At 34.7% G+C, this 21,512-nt stretch overlaps 1 protein-coding gene and 1 pseudogene across 2 annotated transcripts; both read right to left on the bottom strand.

Annotated features, from left to right (window-relative positions):
* Positions 1–4,516: 4,516 nt before the first annotated feature.
* LOC147500273 (scarecrow-like protein 23 pseudogene) lies at positions 4,517–8,078 on the bottom strand (annotated as a pseudogene). Its single transcript, XR_015196278.1, has one exon. The product of XR_015196278.1 is annotated as a scarecrow-like protein 23 pseudogene (transcript).
* A 9,347-nt stretch (positions 8,079–17,425) lies between these two features.
* Positions 17,426–18,576, bottom strand: LOC147500272 (uncharacterized). The gene is made up of 3 exons (XM_086563621.1): positions 17,673–18,576; positions 17,615–17,623; positions 17,426–17,511 (listed from the first exon to the last, which is right to left on the bottom strand). The coding sequence occupies exons 1-3, from the start codon at positions 18,574–18,576 to the stop codon at positions 17,426–17,428; spliced, it is 999 nt and encodes a 332-aa protein (XP_086419747.1).
* Positions 18,577–21,512: the final 2,936 nt, after the last annotated feature.

Genomic DNA, 21,512 nt, shown 5'->3' with positions numbered 1-21,512 from the left:
TTCATGTTCCATCTCATCTAAACTCATCTCCTTGAGCCAAAAAAAAAAACACTACTAAAACTCTTTGAAGATTTTTTCAATGGATCATTCATCTTCTTCTGATTCATTTTCTTCTGATTCTTCATCGAGCTCGAGCTCTTCAAATGATAATACTGCAGTTAAAACTCGTAAATTAGTGACTATTGCTCTACATTTGGTTCGACATCGTCTGAGTTTATTGCGTCAGTAAGAAGTGGAGTTTTCTTATAGACCATATGGTGGTTCGAAGAAAGGAATAAAATATAAGCCTCGTCAGTACGAGGCAACACTGGCTCGTGTAAATGCTAACTACTTCGGCGCAAATCCTATATTTCGTGACCCGCGACTTTTCGGCGCCGATTTAGTGATGGGTCATCATTATTTACTCGTATTTTCAATCATCTTAATCATAATGTACCATATTTTCAACAAAAGTTAATTGTCTTGGGTAAGTTTGGGATTAACCCAAAAATAAAAGTAATTGCTGCTATACGAATGCTTGCTTATGGGACTGCCGCTGATCTAGTAGATGATATGTTACATGTTGCTGAGCCAACTGTTCATGAATGCATGTGCTATTTCTGTGATGGAATTATTAGAATTTTTAGAGGTGAATACTTGCGCAAACCAAATGCTGCAGATATTCAACGTTTGCTTAAAGAGTCTGAGGAACGCGGATGGCCTGGAATGCTAGGAAACATTGATTGCATGCACTGGCAATGGAAGAATTGCCCATCCGCGTGGCAAGGGTCTCACACCGCCCATAAGCATAAACCAACAGATGATTTTTTGGAGGCGGATTGATCGTGGACGCATGGATTTGGCATGTTTTTTTTGGAATGGCGGGTTTTCACAATGATCTTAATGTGCTTGACCGCTCACCAATATTTGATGATATAGTCAATGATGAAGCTATTCCTTGTAACTACACTGTGAATGACCATCATTATGATATGGGTTATTACTTGGCTGACGGTATTTATCCTAATTATTCCACCTTGATTCAAACGATTGCTAAACCGACTATTGCACAATACAAACATTTTGCAAAGAAGCAAGAAACTGCTAGAAAAGACATAGAGCGGGCATTTGGTATATTACAGTTGCGTTGGGCTATTTTAGCGAATCCGTGCAGGTTATGGTATTTGGAGAACATGGCTACTGTTATGAGGGCTTGCATTATTTTACACAATATGATTGTGGAAGATGAATGCGAAACGGATATCCCGCAGTATATTCCTGATTTGGAAATACCAAGTAGAGAAAGTGCTCCTGAAGATCAACGCCACTTTGTTCTATCTCGTTGGGCATCTGGCGTCGAGAGGGTTCGTTCAAAAATTGTTCTTGATAGATTGAAGAATGACTTGGTCGAGTATTTGTGGAGTAGGCGTGAGCGGACTTGATTTCTATTTTTATTTGCACTTCATTTAGACTTTGTGTTTATTTATCGTTTCAATTTCTATGTATTTGTGTTATAAGTTTATTTCTATGTATTTGGGGTTTTATGAAAGGATTTCTGTATATGAGAATTTTGAAAATACAATTTTTTTTTAGAATGATAAAAAGTATCAACTTTAAATTAAAAGAAAATATTCAATTAAAGTACATTCTAATTAAAATTAAAATACAAACTTAAATTAAAGTACGCCATTAATTAAAAGACATAAATTAAAAGACAAATTAAAATACTCAAATTAAAAAACATACAAACTCAAATTTAGATTATGCACTACTTTGACTACTACCAGTGATATTGCCAAGTTGATTCTTCATTTTTTGTAAAATTTCTGCCCTTTTGAGTTGCCAAATTTCGCGCTCGTCTTCGGGTAATCCTTCTAATTTCATTCCTAATATTTTCGCATCATTTTCATCTTCTCGAACTCGGAGCACATCTTTCTTCAATTGAAGTTTTTCTTTTTGGATTTGAAGCTTCCAATCCATCGAACTTTTCTTCAATTGAAGTTTTTCGAATTCTATCTCATCTTTCTTCAATTGTCTTTGAGCTTCCAATTCATAGTCTTCTTTGGTGGTTTTAGAAAGTTCAATCAGAAAAGCATTAAGTTTCTTAGCGGATTCTTCCACTTTAGAATCACCTTATTCTTTCTCTTTTTGCCTTCTTTTTTTGTCTTTTTTCTTTCCAAGAGGTCTATCCTCAAGCCCATGAACTTGGTGTGGATCATAATCCATTAATTGAGTTGTCGCAGTTGATATTGGAATTGATGAACCTCCTTCCTCACTGTTTGACTTTGACTTTTTAGTGGGATGCAAATCATTTCTCAACTGTAGCCTCTTCCATTTAGGTGAGTCTTTCACCATATTATAGCATTGCATCCACTTCCAAACCCCATTATGCATCGCATATGCACTTATTGCTTCCTCAACCTACCAATTAAGCAAAAACTAAATTATAATTGAAAAATGTATTTGTTAATCAAAATAACAAATAAAAAGTAAATACTTACCATCATATTGTCATTATAGCCACTTGGAGGAGATGCTTGAATTTTAGAAAGAATAGCATGAATCTTGTTGATATTAGCTTGAATAATAGACCAACGGTGTTTCATACCCGTCAAGTTGCGTTCGGTCATTCTTCCTAAATTTGCATGAAATGTATTTAGAATTCTAGCCCAAAAATCGTTCGACTTTTGCTCATTTCCTACTACACCATCTTGACTAACTTGTAATCAACTATTGGTGAGAGCAATATCTTCTTCTTGTATCCAATGAAGCCCCTCTTGATTTTGATTTTGGTTATTGACTCATTGTTGTTTTAAGAATCGAGAGTAAATAGTAGAGAATAAATCGTAGAGAGTAGAGAAAAGAAGTGAGTATAAAAATATGGGGTGAGTGTTTCAATTTATAGGGTTAGAAAGATATAACCGTTTTTTGCCCATTGTTGTAATTTAGAGCACGCAGTTTTAGGAAAAACGCGCGGTTTTGGCAAAACCGCGTGGTGTTCCTACAACCGCGTAAGTGATTTGATACAGCATCAAACCTGGAACCAAATATTGGTCGATTTGGTGTTTGGTTTGGTGTTTTTTTTGGTGTTTTCATCAACATGTAGTTCTCCTGAAGTTGAAAAAACACCAAATTCTTAATGTTTGATGCTAGGTTGATATCACTACTGCTAAAGATGCTCTTAGTTCGTTACCAAAAAAAAATATATTATTTAATGTTCCCTAAATACAATATAATAACTCGATCTAGAATTTTGTAATAAGAAACTATACGATACACACAGTACAATTACACAAGTATCTTTTGCTGGCAACTTGCTACTTTGCTAGCTAGCCGCAAGTCCGCAACATCATAAGTTCCTTGGAAGCGGATCTACCAAATATTGAAAAAAAAAAAATAGTATGAACACTATTTACGGTCGATACTACATTGAGTTCTAGAGTTTCTGAAACCGTTTAACTGATCAAGCTATTGCACTAGTTCAAAATTTGTACTTTATCTGTTTTATCTTTTGTTTTGGTTTGGCGAGAACCTGATTTCGATACCCCATCGATTGTTTTCATTAATGCGAACATGGTACTTTTGAGTTATGTAAAGCGATATGTCATAAACTTGAAGAAGAGAATGGTATTAATACACCAATTTTAGTTAGTAATGGTGCTAAATAAAGTGTACTTCAATGATTGTTTGATGTTTGTTTGATGAGGTTATAATTCTGATCCGTTTTATGTTAGTTGTCCCGAAATGGCTAGAATGGTCGATCAAATCCGGTGATTGTAGAAACATCTTTGAATAATAACTTTTGTTGGATCCTAAAGTTTTAGAATCAAAACTTAATGAGAAGTCGAGGGTACTTATTCTATGTTAAGCGCTTCCAACCGGATCTGTTTATCCTATAAAACTTAAAAAAAATAGTTAAACATCCTAGACTATTAGTGTTATCGATGAATTTATGAACATATCGTTTATGCATAATATTAGTTTTTGCTTCTTTGCTTGGAATGTGGGAGAGAACATTGATTGTTAATGGGTTTTCGGCTACTCGTTTGCAATGACTAGACTTGGGTACCTTGCTAGTCCAACACATTTTGTTCAATTAAGATTCAAAGTCAAGCTACTTTTGGTGCTAGTAGTATTTCACAAAAAGCTTTGCTACTTTAGGACTTGGATATGCTGGAGGTGAAACTGTTGGTTTTGGCAGGGTATGCAATATATTAAACCACAACAATTGTATTTGGTATAGGCATAGGCAGGGGTGGATCTAGGGGACACACCCAACTTTTCCGAAAAAAAATACTAGTTATAATATGTATACTTCATCCCAAAAACAAAATTTGTAGTGTATATTAGTTGTAATAATCCTATCCGCCCCTGCTTGGAAGTTAGAATACAATCTTTTGATTTGAATATATGATTGCACATATAAAGCTACATGGTTAAGATGGTGAGTTGGTGACTAATTAATAATTAATTAAAGAGAATAATTGCATGCATACGTAGTCACCAAGTTAAAGCGTTGAAAAAGTGAAGTAAAATGGAGTTAAAGGAGGTGGATAACTATTAACTAGTGACACAAAGGCACGTTTCAAGTTACATGTTTTCAAGGAAGACATACATTTTCACATGTCAAAAGCCTACACAGAAGCTTGTGATGTCCAAGAAGAGGCAGTGAACAAGCTAGTATCTTTCCAACCAAGTTTTAATGTACCATCACCTTGTACAAGACTATAACCATGTGTTGGAGGGAACATGTTGAGGATGAGTTGTGCTTGAGCCATGGAATTACCACTCATAGGTACTTGAACAAAGCAATTTCGTGCTAGTTCACTTTGCCAATGGTTGAATTTTTCCTCCCCACTGCGCGTAGGACCTCCAATTGCAAGCATGTTGTTAATCTCTCTATAGAGAAGGCCATGCTCAACTCTGTAGCGACTTGGATCATCGGTGGGTAATGAAGCACCTAGAGAGTCAAAGATGGTTGAGTAATAATGTAGTGATCCAACAAAGCGGTCGAGGAATGATCCTCCAGGTGTTATATCCTGTTCAACCAATGTGATAACTCTTGGTGCTAGTTGTTGAAGTAGCCTCATTGTTTTCCAGTCAGGTCCTGTGGCATCATATAACGAGTGTTGTAACCAATGTACTGCTACGGTCTCTCCTCGGCGGACTTGAATCGTTGTTGGAAGGTCGATATCACCGAACTTCTTTGCAATTGGGTGGAATTCAAATGACAACCCTAGTCGCTTTGCAAAGTTGGATAGTTGTTTTCCTGTCTCTACCAAGAGGTCCATAGACGAGCCCATTCCCGTCATCCGAACGTGTGGAGGGCCTTCGATTCTAGTAGCAAGGATATGAAATAATGCAGGCCATTGTAGTCCTTGCATGATATCGAGATCAATTATATGAACCCTGTCCCTTTGATGGAAAGCTTCTAGGATAGCCTGGTTAGAAGTGAAGTGTGCAAATTTGATAAAGGGGGAGATGTTATTGAAGAATTGGAAGGCACCATGAACACTTTTATGGTTGATTAAGGGGGTACATATACCTAGCCAGGAGTTCATAATTCTACTAGACATGGCCATAGAAAAATATGCGACTATCCTCTCAGCACAAGATGCCCCATATGGTGAAGCCATTTGGGTGAGCTCAAGTACCATTCTATGAGCTTCGCCTAAATTGTCTACTGAAATGGCAACAGCACATTCAAGAAGAAGAGTTAATAAACTCAATCCATGTTCATCTAACCTGTTCATAGCTTTGCTTCCTTCGTTATTGTTACAGCTACTTTGATGTATATTCCATTGAATCCCGCCAACATTACCATTAACATTAAGACTATAGTTTCTTCTTGCAGTTTTTTGAGGTCTACATGAATCACCTATAGCTTGCACCATGAAGTTCTCTGCAGTAGTTGACACAGCTGTTTCAGTCTGAAAACTATTGGTGGTTGCAGTCTCAGAGAACTGCCGCGCTACATGTTCCATCCAATCTGAGACTTCAAACTTCTCCATTGTATTTGATTGATTACCCATCATTGGCCTTGATAAGGAATTTGTATGAAGGGCTGTCGCGGAAAAAGTGATTGGAGGGTTGCAGTCCCATTGTTCATGGGGTTGATTAATGAAGTCTAGACCTCCATGAACTACTTCAAACTCTCCCTTCATCATGGTGCTTGTTTCTACGATAGCTTTAGTTTCACTTACTGTGTTTAGAAGACTAAGTGAAAGGAAAGTAGAGGACAGGGAGATTATTAAGGAGTCATGCAGGCCATATTTCTAAGTTGCATACTTGATCAAAGTAGGACCAATGACATGGTCATTAACTAGATTCTAGAACAAATTTTCAGTTGTTTATTCCATACCTGGCCGGCATAGAAAGACATGGAGAAGAAGATAAATAACCAAAAGCCAAATTAACGTCAGTTTGGTAGTGATTTACTAAATATTTTAAATGAATGAAGGTTTTGTTTTATGGGGGCTTCAACCTAAGTAAAGAAAAGCAAAAATTAAATCTTATTTGGTACGGTGTACTAGAATTAAGTATTACAGGTGCTAGTGGAATTAGAAAGACTGAGATAGAACAACTGCCCACCAAATTAAATATAACTAAATGAATAATGCTTACTAATTGTTAAAAAGAATATATATTTATACTTAAATCAGTTGCCATTTATATATGCAAAATCACCTATGTGTTATGTGATGTAGATCTTTGTTTGAATAGTTCTTTATATGAATTTTATGTTGGCTTGTTGGTAATTGACCTGATAATGATCCCCAGACTATAGCATGAGACAGATTAAACACTGATATGGAGGCCGACGACATAAATATCGTGGTCACATCACTGACTGAGTAAAAATATAGTAACCAATGAAATTAATCTAATTACTACTCTAAAGCCGTTTATTGATACTTTAGCTAAGGTGTTGGTCATGGAGAAATTAATCAACATGCTGTGCAGATGCCCAGTAAGGGAAGAACTTCATTTTGTTCCATGATCTTCAAAACAGAGAACATTACTACTTCATGCCTACTGTTTTTTGGTCCTTAGAAAAATAGGCAAATTTAGGTTTTATATTGCAATTAATTGGCACTAAGTACTTCTGTACGCAAGTTGTTACTAAAATGATGATAGATTTATAAGAGGACCGTGTTTGCATGGATGGAGTTCAGGAGGTTGGCAGTATCACTTGCGCGGTTGCATCCAGTACTGTAATAAGCAATGTTAATGTCGTTTTTACTTTATAATGTTAGTTGATGTTGATTACCTTGGTTCACGGGGACCAAGTGACAGGGTCCAAACAATCCAATTCAATTTTAAATTAACAAATTGACAACAGCTGCTTGAAGTAGCTAATTGTAAAAGAAGAACTTAACATTTTTCTCTTGCAACTCTTTCCAAATGAGCTGAGAATACTGGAAATATGGAATGACTATTCCTATGATGCAGATCTCTTGTTTTTTTCCTCAAATCAATCCAAATATACTTAACCTAGACTCATAGTGAACCATATAGGGAATATACCCTTAAAATAGGGCGGCGGTATCTACACCCCTTTGCTAAATCTCATGGTTACAGCACCCCTCCATTAATTGAGAGACATGCAGTACGGTACACACCTCCAGTCCTCCATTATTCTCAGGCACAGAACAAAGCGCCCCCTCATCTCAATAAAATATTTTTGAGCCAAAAAATAGAATGGAAAAGGAAAATAGAATTGGCATAGGAGGTGTAAACCACCACAAAGATAACTAATATGACAATCTGCCTCCACCATCTTTGATTACCACCATCATAGATCTCCATAGACGACCTAGTGTATTATCAGGGCATTCACTTGAGGGCATCTCCAATGGAGAGTGTAAAAATCCACCTCCACATAGGCGCCATTAGGATTATACACTTTATCTAAATCCCAAATACATAAAGTGTATATTTACTATTTGTGGCTATTCCAATGGTAGGTGGAGGCAAATGTGTAAAAATAGATAACAACGGACTTAAACTGTCACAGCCCATTCAAAATAATGAAAAATGATGGGTTTGGTCAGTCACAAAAGCTTAAAACAAATAGTGGTCCTCTTTCATACATTATTCAAAGTAACGTCCTTGTTTTGTAATAGTTGTAAATCACTGAGCGACGGACTTAGACTGTCGCAAACAGGAAAAAAAAAATAAAAAAAAAAAAAAACTTCAAACGTGAGTTGAAGTGATGTCCGAGTTTTTAAGTTAAACAGACGTTACTATAAGTGACGTCCGGGTTTTTTTTTATTAACTAAGGGCATCTCCAATAGGGAGTGTAAAATTACACCTCCACATAGGCACCACCTAGGTGCCATTAGGATTTTACAACTTCAATTATAAATTATTGTAGAGGCCATAAATATCCACTCTCTATTATATTCCCAATGGAGAAGTGTAAAAAAGTCCAATTTTAAACTCGGACATCACTTGAAGTGACATTCGAGTTTAAAATTTTCAAATTGTGACTTTAGAGATAGATAGGGACGACACTCCAAGTGATGTCCGAATGTTTTTTTATTCAGACGTCTGTTCGAGTGTTGTCCGGGCTTTTTATTAGCTGATAGCGAGAGGGGGAATTCCCCATGCACCATCTCTATTAACTAATACTCTATTACCTACGGTATAACACTCCTATTAGAAAGAGTTTTTTTATATTTGGGGTGTAAAATTTCCACTCTATACATTTTACACGCCCCATTGGAGATGCCCTAATAGCGAAATGGGGAATTCCCCACCCCATCTATTGACTAATAACTTATTACCTATGATATACAACCCCTATTGGAAGGAGTTTTTTAGCATTTGAAGTGTAAAATTTACACTTTCACTTTATACTGTTTACACCCCCCATTAGAGATACCCTGAATACCCTCGAGTTTGCCAAAAAAAAAATAGTAATCTTACTAATTAACTTGGCCCATTAGTTTTTACTCTTTAGCATAGAAAAGGCTTTCCCCATTAGTTGACAAATTATTTTTAACATTTTAAATCATGGACTTTGTATTGTAGGCCCAAGTCCACACTTTTAAAGCTTTATTCTAAACTATATCTTAATATTAAAGCTCCTACAAGGGGTATTTTTTGAACTTTATTAAAATTCCACGTCATCTCCTATTAAAATGGAAATTTCTCTTATATTTGAAAAACGAGAATCTTTTATTTTACAATGGGAATTCTTCATCTCCTATTATAACGGGAATTTTTCTCCTATTAAAACAAATTCTAACACTTCTAATTAAAGCGGGAATCATTCTCCTATTAAAATGGGAATTCATCCCTTATTGAAAAGAGAAAATCTAGCATATCTAATTAAAATGAGAATTATTCCCCTATTAAAACAAGATCTCTCTCCTAATTAAAAAAATGGGTTTTTAAAATTTAATTAAAACTTCATTTAAAACAATTTGTTAGAAAAATAAAACGGGTTAGCCACTAAAACGGTAGTTCCAATTTTCTAAAAAAAAATCTAAATGTTTTCAAAAGAGCCGGTGCGCCTACAAGCTAGTCTTAATATTAAAGCTCCCACAATGGGTATTTTTCGAGCTTTATTAAAATTCCACGTCATCTCCTATTAAAACGAGAATTTCTCTCCTATTTGAAAAACGGGAATTTCTCTTCTATTATAACGAGAATTTTTCTCCTATTAAAACAAATTCTAACACTTTTAATTAAAGCGGGAATCCTTCTCCTATTTAAGATGAGAATTCCTCCTCTATTGAAAATTAAGCGAAAATCTAGCCGTGTATCTAATTAAAATGGGAATCATTCTCCTATTAAAATAGAATCTCTCTCCCAATTAAAAAAAATGGATTTTTAAAACTTAATTTAAAACAATTTGTTAGAAAATTAAAACGGGTTAGCAACTAAAACGGTAGTCTCAATTTTGTAGAAAAAATATAAATGTTTTCAAAAGAGCCGGTGCGTATGCACGGGCCTACAAGCTAGTTAGTAATTATTTTTCTTTCTAGTGAATTTCCCCAAATTTTTTTCCTTCTCTTTTATTTGGACTTTTTCTCATATTCGATTGGGCAGGATACTTGTATAACTTTCTATTTTTTGTGTCCTCAAGATTTAACGAAATTATTCGTTAAATTGTGATTTGTTTTTATCATGACACTAAATAAATTTTTGTTGTTAAATTTCTGACTTGAATTGAACCTTCTATTTTTTGTGTCCTCAAGATTTTACGAAATTATTCGTTACTTGTTTGTATGTGATTTTTATTTTTTATTAACATGATACTAAAGAAATTTTTGGTTGTTGATTTTTTTACTTGAATACCCTCGACAAAACTCCTGGGTCCGTCCCTAATCGTCACCATGATATAATTTGCCACCACCACCATCCCTCATCTCACCACCTTTATCTTTTCACCACAACTTATTTTTCTGTCACCACTATCTCCACATATAATCACTATCAAATGTGTTGCCTCACAATAACACATTTTTGTCCAGTATGTGTCTCACGGTATTTAACTTCCGTAACTTCTTGGTTTCCATGGTGATTGGTTGTCGTGGGATTGCATCATTCGTAGCAACCGTATACTGTGACGTCACATTTGATATGAATTAATTTTGAACCTGATTACAATACTACTCTGTTTAACTAATTTCGAACCTGATTACATGTTTAAAGATTATATGAATATATTAATCTTTAAAAAACGTTAAAATCTAAACGAAATCGCTTAGATATGATAAAGAGATTATAGATTTGATAAAGAAATAATTGAAATTACCTGAAGAGATTGTAGATTTGCTGAAGATAGCGATTTGAGGATCGATCAAATATTATGAAGATTTTGAGAGTGGTTTTTTAGAGTGATTTTGAGAGTGAAAAATAGGTTAGAGAGAACGAAACAAGTTTTTTCTTATTTTGGTGAGAGAGAACGAAACAAGTTATTTTCTATGGGTTGTGATAATGTTATCCGACGCTTAGGGGAGTTCAACGACACGTGGTGGGCATACTCACAAAAATACAAAACAAAAGTGTCGGTAGCTTTGTCTTTTTTTTTTAAAAATCTGGTGTAGTGGACCAACCCAAAAACTTCCAATCCAATTATATATATATGTATCCCACTCCCACAACAACCAATTGCCGTAAGTTATAGGTTTCCACAGTGACATGTTGTCGTGGAATTGCATCTGTGGCGGAATTCTTGTGTCGTGGCTCACCATCTATTTCAGAACTTCATTACCGTAGTCAATTTAAAGATTTAATTTTTCGATGAGTCATGGTCATAGTTAGCAATTCGTAATTCATAATGTGGCAAAAATTCAATAAGAAAAATACTCGAATAAAAAAATTCGAGTTTCGATGAGAATTCATTTTTTCAATATGGATTAAAAAAAATGGAAACGGCAAAAGTTCAGTTCGTAAGTAATTCGAGTATAATAAGAAGCTAAAAATAAAAAAATACGAGAAAATTTTATTTCATACTCAGCAGACTTATAGTGAAAACACGATAAATTCGCCAAATTGCTAACAATGAAATCAATGCGGGGGCAAATTATTCGAGAATTAATGATTTCTTACTGAATTAACAAATTATTCCGTATCATTGAAAAATATGACCTTTTTAAAACGTTTTCCGAATTAAACAAATAATTCGCTAACTATGGTTGTGGTTTGAGTCGGTGGTTGATTGCCCTGTATTTCTATTTTCCACATTTGGGATTGTCGTGGGTAGACAAGAGCCTTGCAATTTTCTTGGCGGCAAGTGATTTCTGTCGAAAAGAATGAACTCACGAAAGCCCACCCACTGTCGTCCAAAAATAGGAACTGGGGGTGTAAACCCATTTTTGATAAGGGAACAAAACTGAAAAGGACAAAATTCCGAAATAATAAACCCAAAAGGCCACCGTAATTTCAAAAACACTATTTAGGACAATAGTTGACTTTGGAATTGAATGACTCAAATATCCCCACAATTCCCCAAAAATATGATTCTATCCCTATTCATATACCACAAAATATCCCAAAACAAAATCCCAAACCCAAATTTGAGAGTGAGACTGAAAATACCGAAAAAACTTTCCCCAAATTTAAAAACCCGCAATTGAACTCGAAGATGTCAATTTCTCCATCTAAAAGTGATCAGATTGAATGTGCTAATGATGACGGAATTAAAAACTTTCTCACAATGTGGAATCAAAAGAAATTTTTGGACATTTTTTTGGTGAAGAAGAAGAACAAGAAGAGATCAATGAAGAAGAAACTAAAGATAATGAGAAATTTTGTAGAATAGATTCATGCAAGCTAGTTTACTGTGCTGGAAGGTAAAGCTTATTGTGCTAAGCATTTCACACAATTTGTAGAAAATTTAGAAGGCAAAGAAGATGACGAAGATGCTGGAAGTGAAGATGACACAGAAAATGACGATGAAGAGAGTGAATTTGATGAAGTGGATGAAGGTTTTGAGGATGATGATGATGGAGAAACTGAGAGTAAAGAAACACTCGCGGTAACAAATTTGCATCTTAATTTTTCATTTCATTTTGATATGCATCAAAATTAAATTGTTTCATGTGTTCTTGTGATAATTTTGGGTATGCATGCACTGCTGTGCATACCTAAATTCGGGTGTAGTGCATACCTAAATTCATGAACACCCGAATTTAGGTATGTACTAGACAACCGTGCATGCCAAATCTGCATGTGTTCTATGCTTATTCATAACATTTCTTTTGCCAATTCATAACAAAGTTTATTTGCCTGTTCATATGAATATTTTGGTAGAGTTGAAAAAAAAAATCATGGTATGCACAGTTATGAGTGCATACTATAGATTTGTATTGCTATTTTGCTCAGTTAAAAAATTCACGGTATGCACAATTATCAGTGCATACTATAGATTTGTATTGCTATTTTGCTCAGTTGAAAAAAATCATGGTATGCACAGTTATCAGTGTATACATTAGATTTATAATGTTGTTAAGGGCCGGCCCTGGGCCTATGCTGTCTAAGCCTTTGGATAGGGCCCCCAAATTAAACCGAAACTAAAAGCCCCATTAAGCTATACAAAACCCACTATGGTATTAAAACTCCAAACAATAGCCCAGAAAAAGTAAACAAATAGGCTCCATGTTGCGGACTTTGCATTGGGCCTTTGGAAACTTAGGGCCGGCCCTGATGTTGTTTCGCTAAATTGAAAAAAAATCATGGTATGCACAGTTATGAGTGCATACTATAGATTTGTATTGCTATTTTGCTCAGTTGAAAAATTCATGGTATGCACAGTTATCAATGCATACTATTGCTATTTTGCTCAGTTGAAAAAATCATGGTATGCACAGTTATCAGTGCATACATCAGATTTATAATGTTGTTTCACTAAGTTGAAAAATTCACGGTGCATACTATAGATTTGTATTGCTATTTTGCTCAGTTGAAAAATTCACAGTATGCACAGTTATTAGTGCATACTATAGATTTGTATTGTTATTTTGCTCAGTTGAAAAAATCATAGTATGCACAATTATGAGTGCATACATTAGATCTATAATATTGCTTTGCTTACAATTTTTTAAATAAATGCTTCTTCAATACTTATGTAGGAACTCAAAAGGAAAAACATGATGGAGAAGTGAAAGAACAAAAGGAAGAAGATGGAATCTAGTGGCAACAATAGGAAGAAGACAAAACCGGTTGGCAACAAAAGGAATAAGAGAACAGAAAAAGAGGAAGAAGTTTCGGTGCTCGAGAAGAAAAGGCCTAAGGCAAAGCCGCCACAATGCAGAAGAAATTTCAAATGGATGTATAGACTAATTGAAGAAAATAGGCCACAGATTGCAGAGGAATACGTGCGTGATGGCAATGGAGAAAACGCCATTTCGGAATATCTTTACCGCATTCTACAGTGGAAAAATTGTCAAAGGAAGTACTAAAAAGTCCTCCCAACAGATATTTAGTATCCTTAGAACCTACTCCCTAGATGATGATGCATTTGATATTGGAGGAAAAAAGATTAGTTTGACTTTAAAGGATACAATTTTGATTCTTGGGCTGCCTCAAGGATAGAGATTCCTAGAGCCGAGTTGTAATCATCGACACTTGAAGACAAACATGCAGTCGAGGTTCATGTTAAAGTATTTTCGTGGAGTAAAAGAAATAAAATCCAAACACATTCTAGCAAGCATTAAACAAACATTGGTGAGCACAGATGCACATAGGCATGATGACTTTGCTAGGCTTGTTTCCTTATATGTTATTACTACCATCCTCTTCGCCAATTCAAGCTATAGGGTCTCCAAATACTTAGTTGAGTGTGTGGAAGATTTCAGAATTATGAACAAGTTTTGTTGGGCATAACCAGTTTTGGAGGAATTGAAGCATCAAGTGGTAAATGAGTATAACGTGCAGAGAGCATTTAGTGGATGTACTTTATTACTTTTGGTAAAAAGAAATTTAGTTTCTTTTGTTTATATACTCCTTGCAACATAGTTTGTGTTTACTTCATTTTCTAATTTAGTTTTTGTTGTGGACATTACAGTTTTGGCTGTGCGAGCACACCAAACTAGTAGGGAAAGTTAAAGGCCAAGAAGAGGTAACACCGAGGTGTGCAAGGTGGGATCTACACATACTAGATAAGGCTTTGAAAAGGTTCCCTCTAAACTCATTGGAGGGAGATAAGGTACGTATTGCAATTATTTTATCACAACTAACCCTTTTGCTTATAAGCCACTTAAATACTTACTTGTTTAGTTTTCAAAGACTTTTGGGCATGCACATACATTTGTGCAAGCACACCACAAGTTACTATTTATTTTATGGTAATCCAGTGGTATGCACCGACTTTTGTTTTAAAATTTTACAACATACTTGGTTTAACACAATCTGATTATGATTATAATGCATATATACATGTCTTTAGTAGCAAAGTCTAGAAAATGGTGGAGAGAGCAATCTAAAGCAAATAATTAACACCATCGAGCTTGATGTCGATTATATTGGCATCCCATTAAATGTTGACAACCATTGGACAATGCTACTCCTAGAATTCTCAAGAGGAGCATCAACTGAATGGAGTATTTTTTACTCTGCTAGGGCAGGTGCCAAAGACGACAAAACAAGAAAAGTTGCAAGAGTGCTGGTAAGTTACAAAACACATGCAAAAAGAAACAATTAATTTGGCTTGCCATCTATATGCAACAATAGCATATTGTTTGAAAACTAACAAAATTGTTTGTTGCAAAACAGAAAGGGAAACTAATAGAGGCCATTAATGAGCGTATTCAAAGGGAGGGGAATGTGATGGCTCAACTCATTAAAGAAAATAAAATAGCCACTGGTGATTGTCTTTAACAAGAAACAGCGTAAGTACTTTCATAATCCATGAAATTAGCATATTTTGAAAATCATTTTTGACTATTATTTTGTTATAAATTATAACGTTTTTTTTTTCTATAATGCAATGCAGGACTGATTGTGGATTGTACGTATGCAAGTTGATGGAATATGTAGTGAAAGGTAAGCCTAATCATTTCAAAGAATTCACCCGAGAAGATGCACTTTGGATGCAAGGTGACTTTGCAGTCCGCTTACTCAATGACCCTCCAAGAAGCTGGAATTTGCTATCACAACAGACAACGGAATCATATTGTAATAAAGAGTTATTTGAGGAACAAATCTTGTTGGAGGTTGACAGAGTGGAAGAAGAAGAAATGAAGAAACATGAAGAACAAAAAATGTAAGCGAAATTTGATACGAACACAGGAATTTGATTGTGGAAATGTATGTTGGTCGAATGGATGAAATTGTTAGTTGCAACTTTCAAGTGCCATTGATGTATGTTTTTGTTGGATAATGAAGTTAATAAGTTGAAAACAAGTACTTTTTTAATAAATGTTACAATATTTAGTTTACATTATATATTTTTATTTTAATGAATTTAATTCATGCAATTGAATATAGTATAAGTATTAATTGTGCGTTAACCAAGTCTACATGTTGTGGCTTTGTACAAAACAAACAAAAAAAAATCTATGGTGCATACCATGTCAGTGCAGGATACATTGTTTCTGAATTAACTGGTAATGTTTCAACCACACTACATGTCTCTCCTCATGGATTTGCTTAAATGCAGCTTGAGATGGTTGTGTGTATGTATTGTGGTAGTTGACAATCAGTTTTTGTTGATGAACTACCACCACCAAAAGGCAAAAACTGTCAGTGCACACCCAAAAGAGGGTATGCACCAAAGTCCGTGCATACCCTTTTAAGTGTGCACTGAAAACTACGCATACCCTCTCACATACAAAAATAATGTGGACTAACAGGAGATGAAATTCCAGGATAGATACGTAAACAAAACAATGGAACCAACAAACTAAAATAAACTTTTATTGAATTCTGACATAATATCTAATAGAGAATCATGTATGTTTACTTGAATGTATGTGCAATTTCCTCTATGTTTATTGACATTGAAAAAAAATAATTGCAACATTAGAATGCCTTACTCCTTTCCCACTCATTCCTTTGGTATGCATTCTTTTCCCCAGTGCAAGTCTTGTGATTGTGGTAGTCCGTCGAATGACATTTTCAGCACTTATGACGCTTGTTGCGCATTGCACCCGTATTCTCAATTCTCTTAGAACATGGTTTGCCATGACCCCTCTTGACATCTGGTGGCAGCACTTGAAGGAAGTCGAGATCTCCTTTAGCATTTCATGGTTATCTATAGCACTAATACCATGAGAGTAGCAATTATAAAATGACGAGGTGTGGAAAGCAATATCAATATAGCCATAAACAAATTCTCCACTACACAAGATGGATTCAATTGCATGAATATAAGGGAAACCGTCTATCTTCCAATTATTACAAGTGCAATCTCTAGATATCAAGTCAACACGATACTCACTATTCTTCGAAATCACTTGGAACACATAATCATCATACCTTATCACATCCAAAAACTGTGCTTTCTCAATCCTCTCAGCTAACTTCAGTTCCATTTGAGGACAAAGAATGGTAGCCCAACCCTTAGAATCCTTCCTCCATTCAGTCGCCATACTCATCATTTTCTTTCTAATTTGATCTAACATGGAGGTGATGGGGAGAAAATATTCGTCTTTTACCCAACTATTGAAACACTCTGCTAGTGAAAAACACATCTCCCCATATCTTGAACCGCGAAAACATAAATTTGCCCAGTTCTCCAAAGAAACTCTAGCTAAAAATCTATCCACTTGATCACCACTAATTGTTTGGAGCTCAACCATTTTCCCTTGAAACTTGTCGTGTGTGGGAGCATATGCACAATCGAGAATAACTTGACTAAGTGTCTACTAACTGAATTAGTCTTTGACAAAGCAGCTCTCAAGTTGTTCTTCAAGTGCCAAAGACAGAAGCTATGATATGAACTTGGGAAAACTAGCGGAATGTTAACAAGCAACCCATGGTGCCGATCGCTTTAAAATGTATACCTCCTCTCGTATCCAAAATCCCCTTTAAACTTATCAAGAAACCAATACCAGTTAGTGTCATCTTCACCATCAACTACACCCATGGCAGAGGATATAAACCTAAATAAATAAAAGAACACAATATAAACTTTTACAGTATAATGCTAAGGTGTGCACGCATACATGCATCCGCATACCTTTACCCCCTGCATAAACAAGAAGGAAAACAATTGAACTAAAATAGCAAATGCTTACCTTGATCACCGTTCTTCGCAGTTGCCACCATCAAACAACCTTTGTACTTTGTAATCAAGAATGTTCCGTCTAAATACACCATAGGATGACAATACTTGAATCCATGAATGCAAGCCTCAAAGGCTATGAATACCCTCTCAAACTTACATATCTCCTTATTTATTGGTAGGTCAATACAATTCCCAAGGTGTCTTCTCATCAACTCCTCTATATACCAGACCAACTGGTGGTAAGAAATACCTTCCCCACCATACAACTCCTTTAAAGCCAATTGTTTCCCCATATAGGCAACATGTTTCTTCACAGTCAACCCATACTCCTTTTTAAAGTAACGAATTATCGTCTTCACCGGTATTGAAAGTGTATCACTTACATAATCCATAATCAAACTCTTCACAAAATTACTAGTCATTGGAGGATTATTATAGTCTTTACACGCAAACCCGCAAGTATGAATAGGGTTTATTTTCCTAATTGCAAATGCACCAAAATTATCTGAGGCATGGATTAACCATAAACAATTTGTCTCCAATCGCTTCCCACAAATAGCTATAACTCTACACTCGTCATTCTTAGTGAACTTATACTTATATCTAGTGGCAATAGAAAACTTGAGAACTTTCAAACGAAATTCAGCCGCACCTAATTCAAACCTCTGCCCAACACCCCCACTGAAATTATACACCCAAGCAATTGTCTTATACTCGTCATTCCCACAAGCACCAACCACCAACGAGTTTGAGCTACTAGATTCACCCGGAGCATAACTACTACAAGCAAGAGCAGGAACACTACAAGCAAGAGCAAACACATTACAAGCAACTTTAACCTTCACAGTTAACTCTTTCTTTGCAACAAAGCAATAACATGCCAAAGAATGTATCTCTTCATCGGTCTCAATCATGTTGCCCTTGCCATCATGGAAAAAAGACAAATTAAAGGAATTCGAACCCAAATCATACCACTTGTCACTCAATTCACGTTGAAGATCATCCAAACAAGTTTCCAACCTGATACGAATGTGCAACGAACCTCCTTTATAACAAAAAACACCCACCACACAAAAATTCATAGCACAAAATCAACCAACCACATCATTAAGAAAATATGGTATACACAGTTGTTAGTGCATACTCAAAAAGTTAGATCCATGACGATTTAAATATAGGAAGCAACTTGGCGTAAATGAGCCACATATATTAATAAGATAGTTAACAAACAAAAAAAAAATAGTAAAAACACCTTCTAATTCAACAAACAAATAAAATGAATCAAAACAAACATCGAATCAAATCAATTTCGATTTGAATAATAAAGTTGAGACAAACTTTCAAATCGAATCGAATGAAATGTAGAACCTCTAGATTCAGCTTTAATCTTCAATCGAAAACTATCAATCTTGTGTTTCATTTTTGCTTCGCTTGATGGTTTCTCCAATTTTTCTGTTTCTAGTTCAAATGAATGACTTATATACTACGAAGCATAGAAGGGTATAATTGGATCAAAAAGAAAATAAAAAGTCAAGTCAACATGGACTTGTCCTTTTGAATGATTAAAAACAAAAAACCAGTTTTATTAGTGATTATGATGTCTAACTTGTCCTAACCAATGATTTGTAAATCTGGCTAGTTTTTATCAGTGATAAAAACTAGAATTAGGGACTTTTGGCTTATTTATTGTTCTGATAAAGGATATAAATGGTATAACCATTTTTCTAGTACCCTTTAGCCTTGCCAATCCCACAATTTTGGGTGTAAATATCGCTCTATTAAAATATATACAGGGAGTAACTCTCTGGACAATTCGGAGGAAAAAGTAACTCTCTGAACCATTTTTTTTAAATCACTTACAAGGACTAGGTAGATAAAAGGTCAAGTATACTCTTGACGCGAAATTAAAAACGGCTTGGATAGATGAAAAGTCAAGTTACTCAAAGTATACCCCTGGCGCAAAATAATAAATGGTCCGGCCCAACCGAAACGACCCTGTATATATAGTATGAACTCCAATATGTATTCTTACTGATCATACATTATGTTGAGGTATGAACAATGATTGTTCATAGCCAAAATAAGTATGAAAACAATCACTGTTCATACTTGGTTGTTCATACCTTAATATGAGCTATGAACACTCAGTGTTCAATTCATATATGAACAATCATTGTTCATACTCATTAAACAATCAATATTCATACCTTAACATAATATATGATCATTAAAAACACCTATTAGAGTATGAACAATCATTGTTTATACCTATTTGGGGTATAAACAATTACTGTTCATATATCAACATGAGCTATGAATAATCATTGTTCATATCATACCTCAACATAATGTATGATCAATAAGAACACCTATTGGAGTATGATCAATCATTATTTATATCTCAACATGAGCTATGAACAATCATTGTTCATACATTAATATACTGTATAAGGCATAGTACAAAATATCAGGATATGGATATTTATCGATATTCAATTTCTGAATATGTATTGTGGATATATCCCCCTCTTTAGGGATATTTGACATTGTTTCACATGCAAATATCGTAGATATATCCAAAATATCGACAAATATCATAGATATTGTAGATATTTCTTGATATATCATGATACATTATTTATATTTATTTGAAATATAATGGTAAATATTAAATAAAATTGTTATATACACAAAATATCGCCAAATATTGTAAAATATCCCCAAATATCATAAATATCATTGAAATATCACTGATATTTGCAGTCGTATATATCTCTGAACATATCGTGATATTTATATATCTTTCTTTGAAATCTCGATAGATATCCCCAAATATCGCGATATATCGGAATATTTTGTACTATGGTATGAGGTACATTAACCTATTTGCATATATCAACATAAGGTATGAACACTCATTGTTCATAACAAAACAATAGAAAGGGTAAAATCAGAAAATATTAATTTCAAATCTTAGTTATTTGTCTTTATGGATTATTTTCACTCGAAAATTGATTTTCAAGGTATTTTCACCCGAAAATTGTCTTTGGGAGTGATTAAAAAGTGATTAAAATAAGAGGTTGTCTCTTTTTGTTTTGACCTATTGGATCCTAAGAGAATGTCCTCATAGGGATGAGCTTTTTTTCAAAAAAGATTTTTCTTACCATTGGATGTGTGATCCAAATCGGTTTCACACTTCTCGAGAAATACAACATTCTCTCATCTTCTCTCTTATCTTTTTTGTTTTTGATTTTCATAAAATTTTGGGATCACAAATCTTTTTGGATCCAAAAAATCCTTTTTTTTTAAATCCCTAAACATTTTATTTTTTCAAAAAATGTTTTTTCACTAATAAACACTTTTTAACAATAAATAAATAGGATCCAAACACCCCCTAAGGCTAATTTCACTCAAAAATTAGCCTTAGAACCAAATTCTTGTAAAATATACAGAGAATTCATTCATTCACTGTACCTGCCGCCCTACCTGCATTTGTGCTCTATGAATATTGAACATTTCCACAATGGAATCACAAGTATTTCTCCTTGTGAGAATGATCCAATTTTATCCCTGAAATCTGAAAACGACTAGTCCTTTGGTTGATACCCTATCATTAAACATGTCTTCTAATCAGAAGTTAATAATAGTGATGATGTGTTTAAAATAAAATAACAAACATAATTTCATGATCCGACGTGTTCTAATCATAGTTTAATGGTTGATTTAGTCCACAAATTAATTTTCTTCTCTAAACCATTATTTGGCATATATATATATATATATATCAGTTCTAGGTAGAGGAGGCCGTGCAAATTATTGCCACTTGGCACTCACCCCGAACCTTTTTTTT

Source organism: Coptis chinensis, chromosome 5 (genome assembly GCF_015680905.1).
Source record: "Coptis chinensis isolate HL-2020 chromosome 5, ASM1568090v1, whole genome shotgun sequence".
Lineage (NCBI taxonomy): Eukaryota > Viridiplantae > Streptophyta > Magnoliopsida > Ranunculales > Ranunculaceae > Coptis > Coptis chinensis.
Note: the sequence above shows the minus strand (reverse complement) of the source record. Positions and strands in the feature narration are given on the sequence as shown.

Bases quoted from the DNA above. Each gene is read 5' to 3' on its own strand.
- LOC147500272 (XM_086563621.1), bottom strand. From the start codon at position 18,576: ATGATTGAGACCGATGAAGAGATACATTCTTTGGCATGTTATTGCTTT.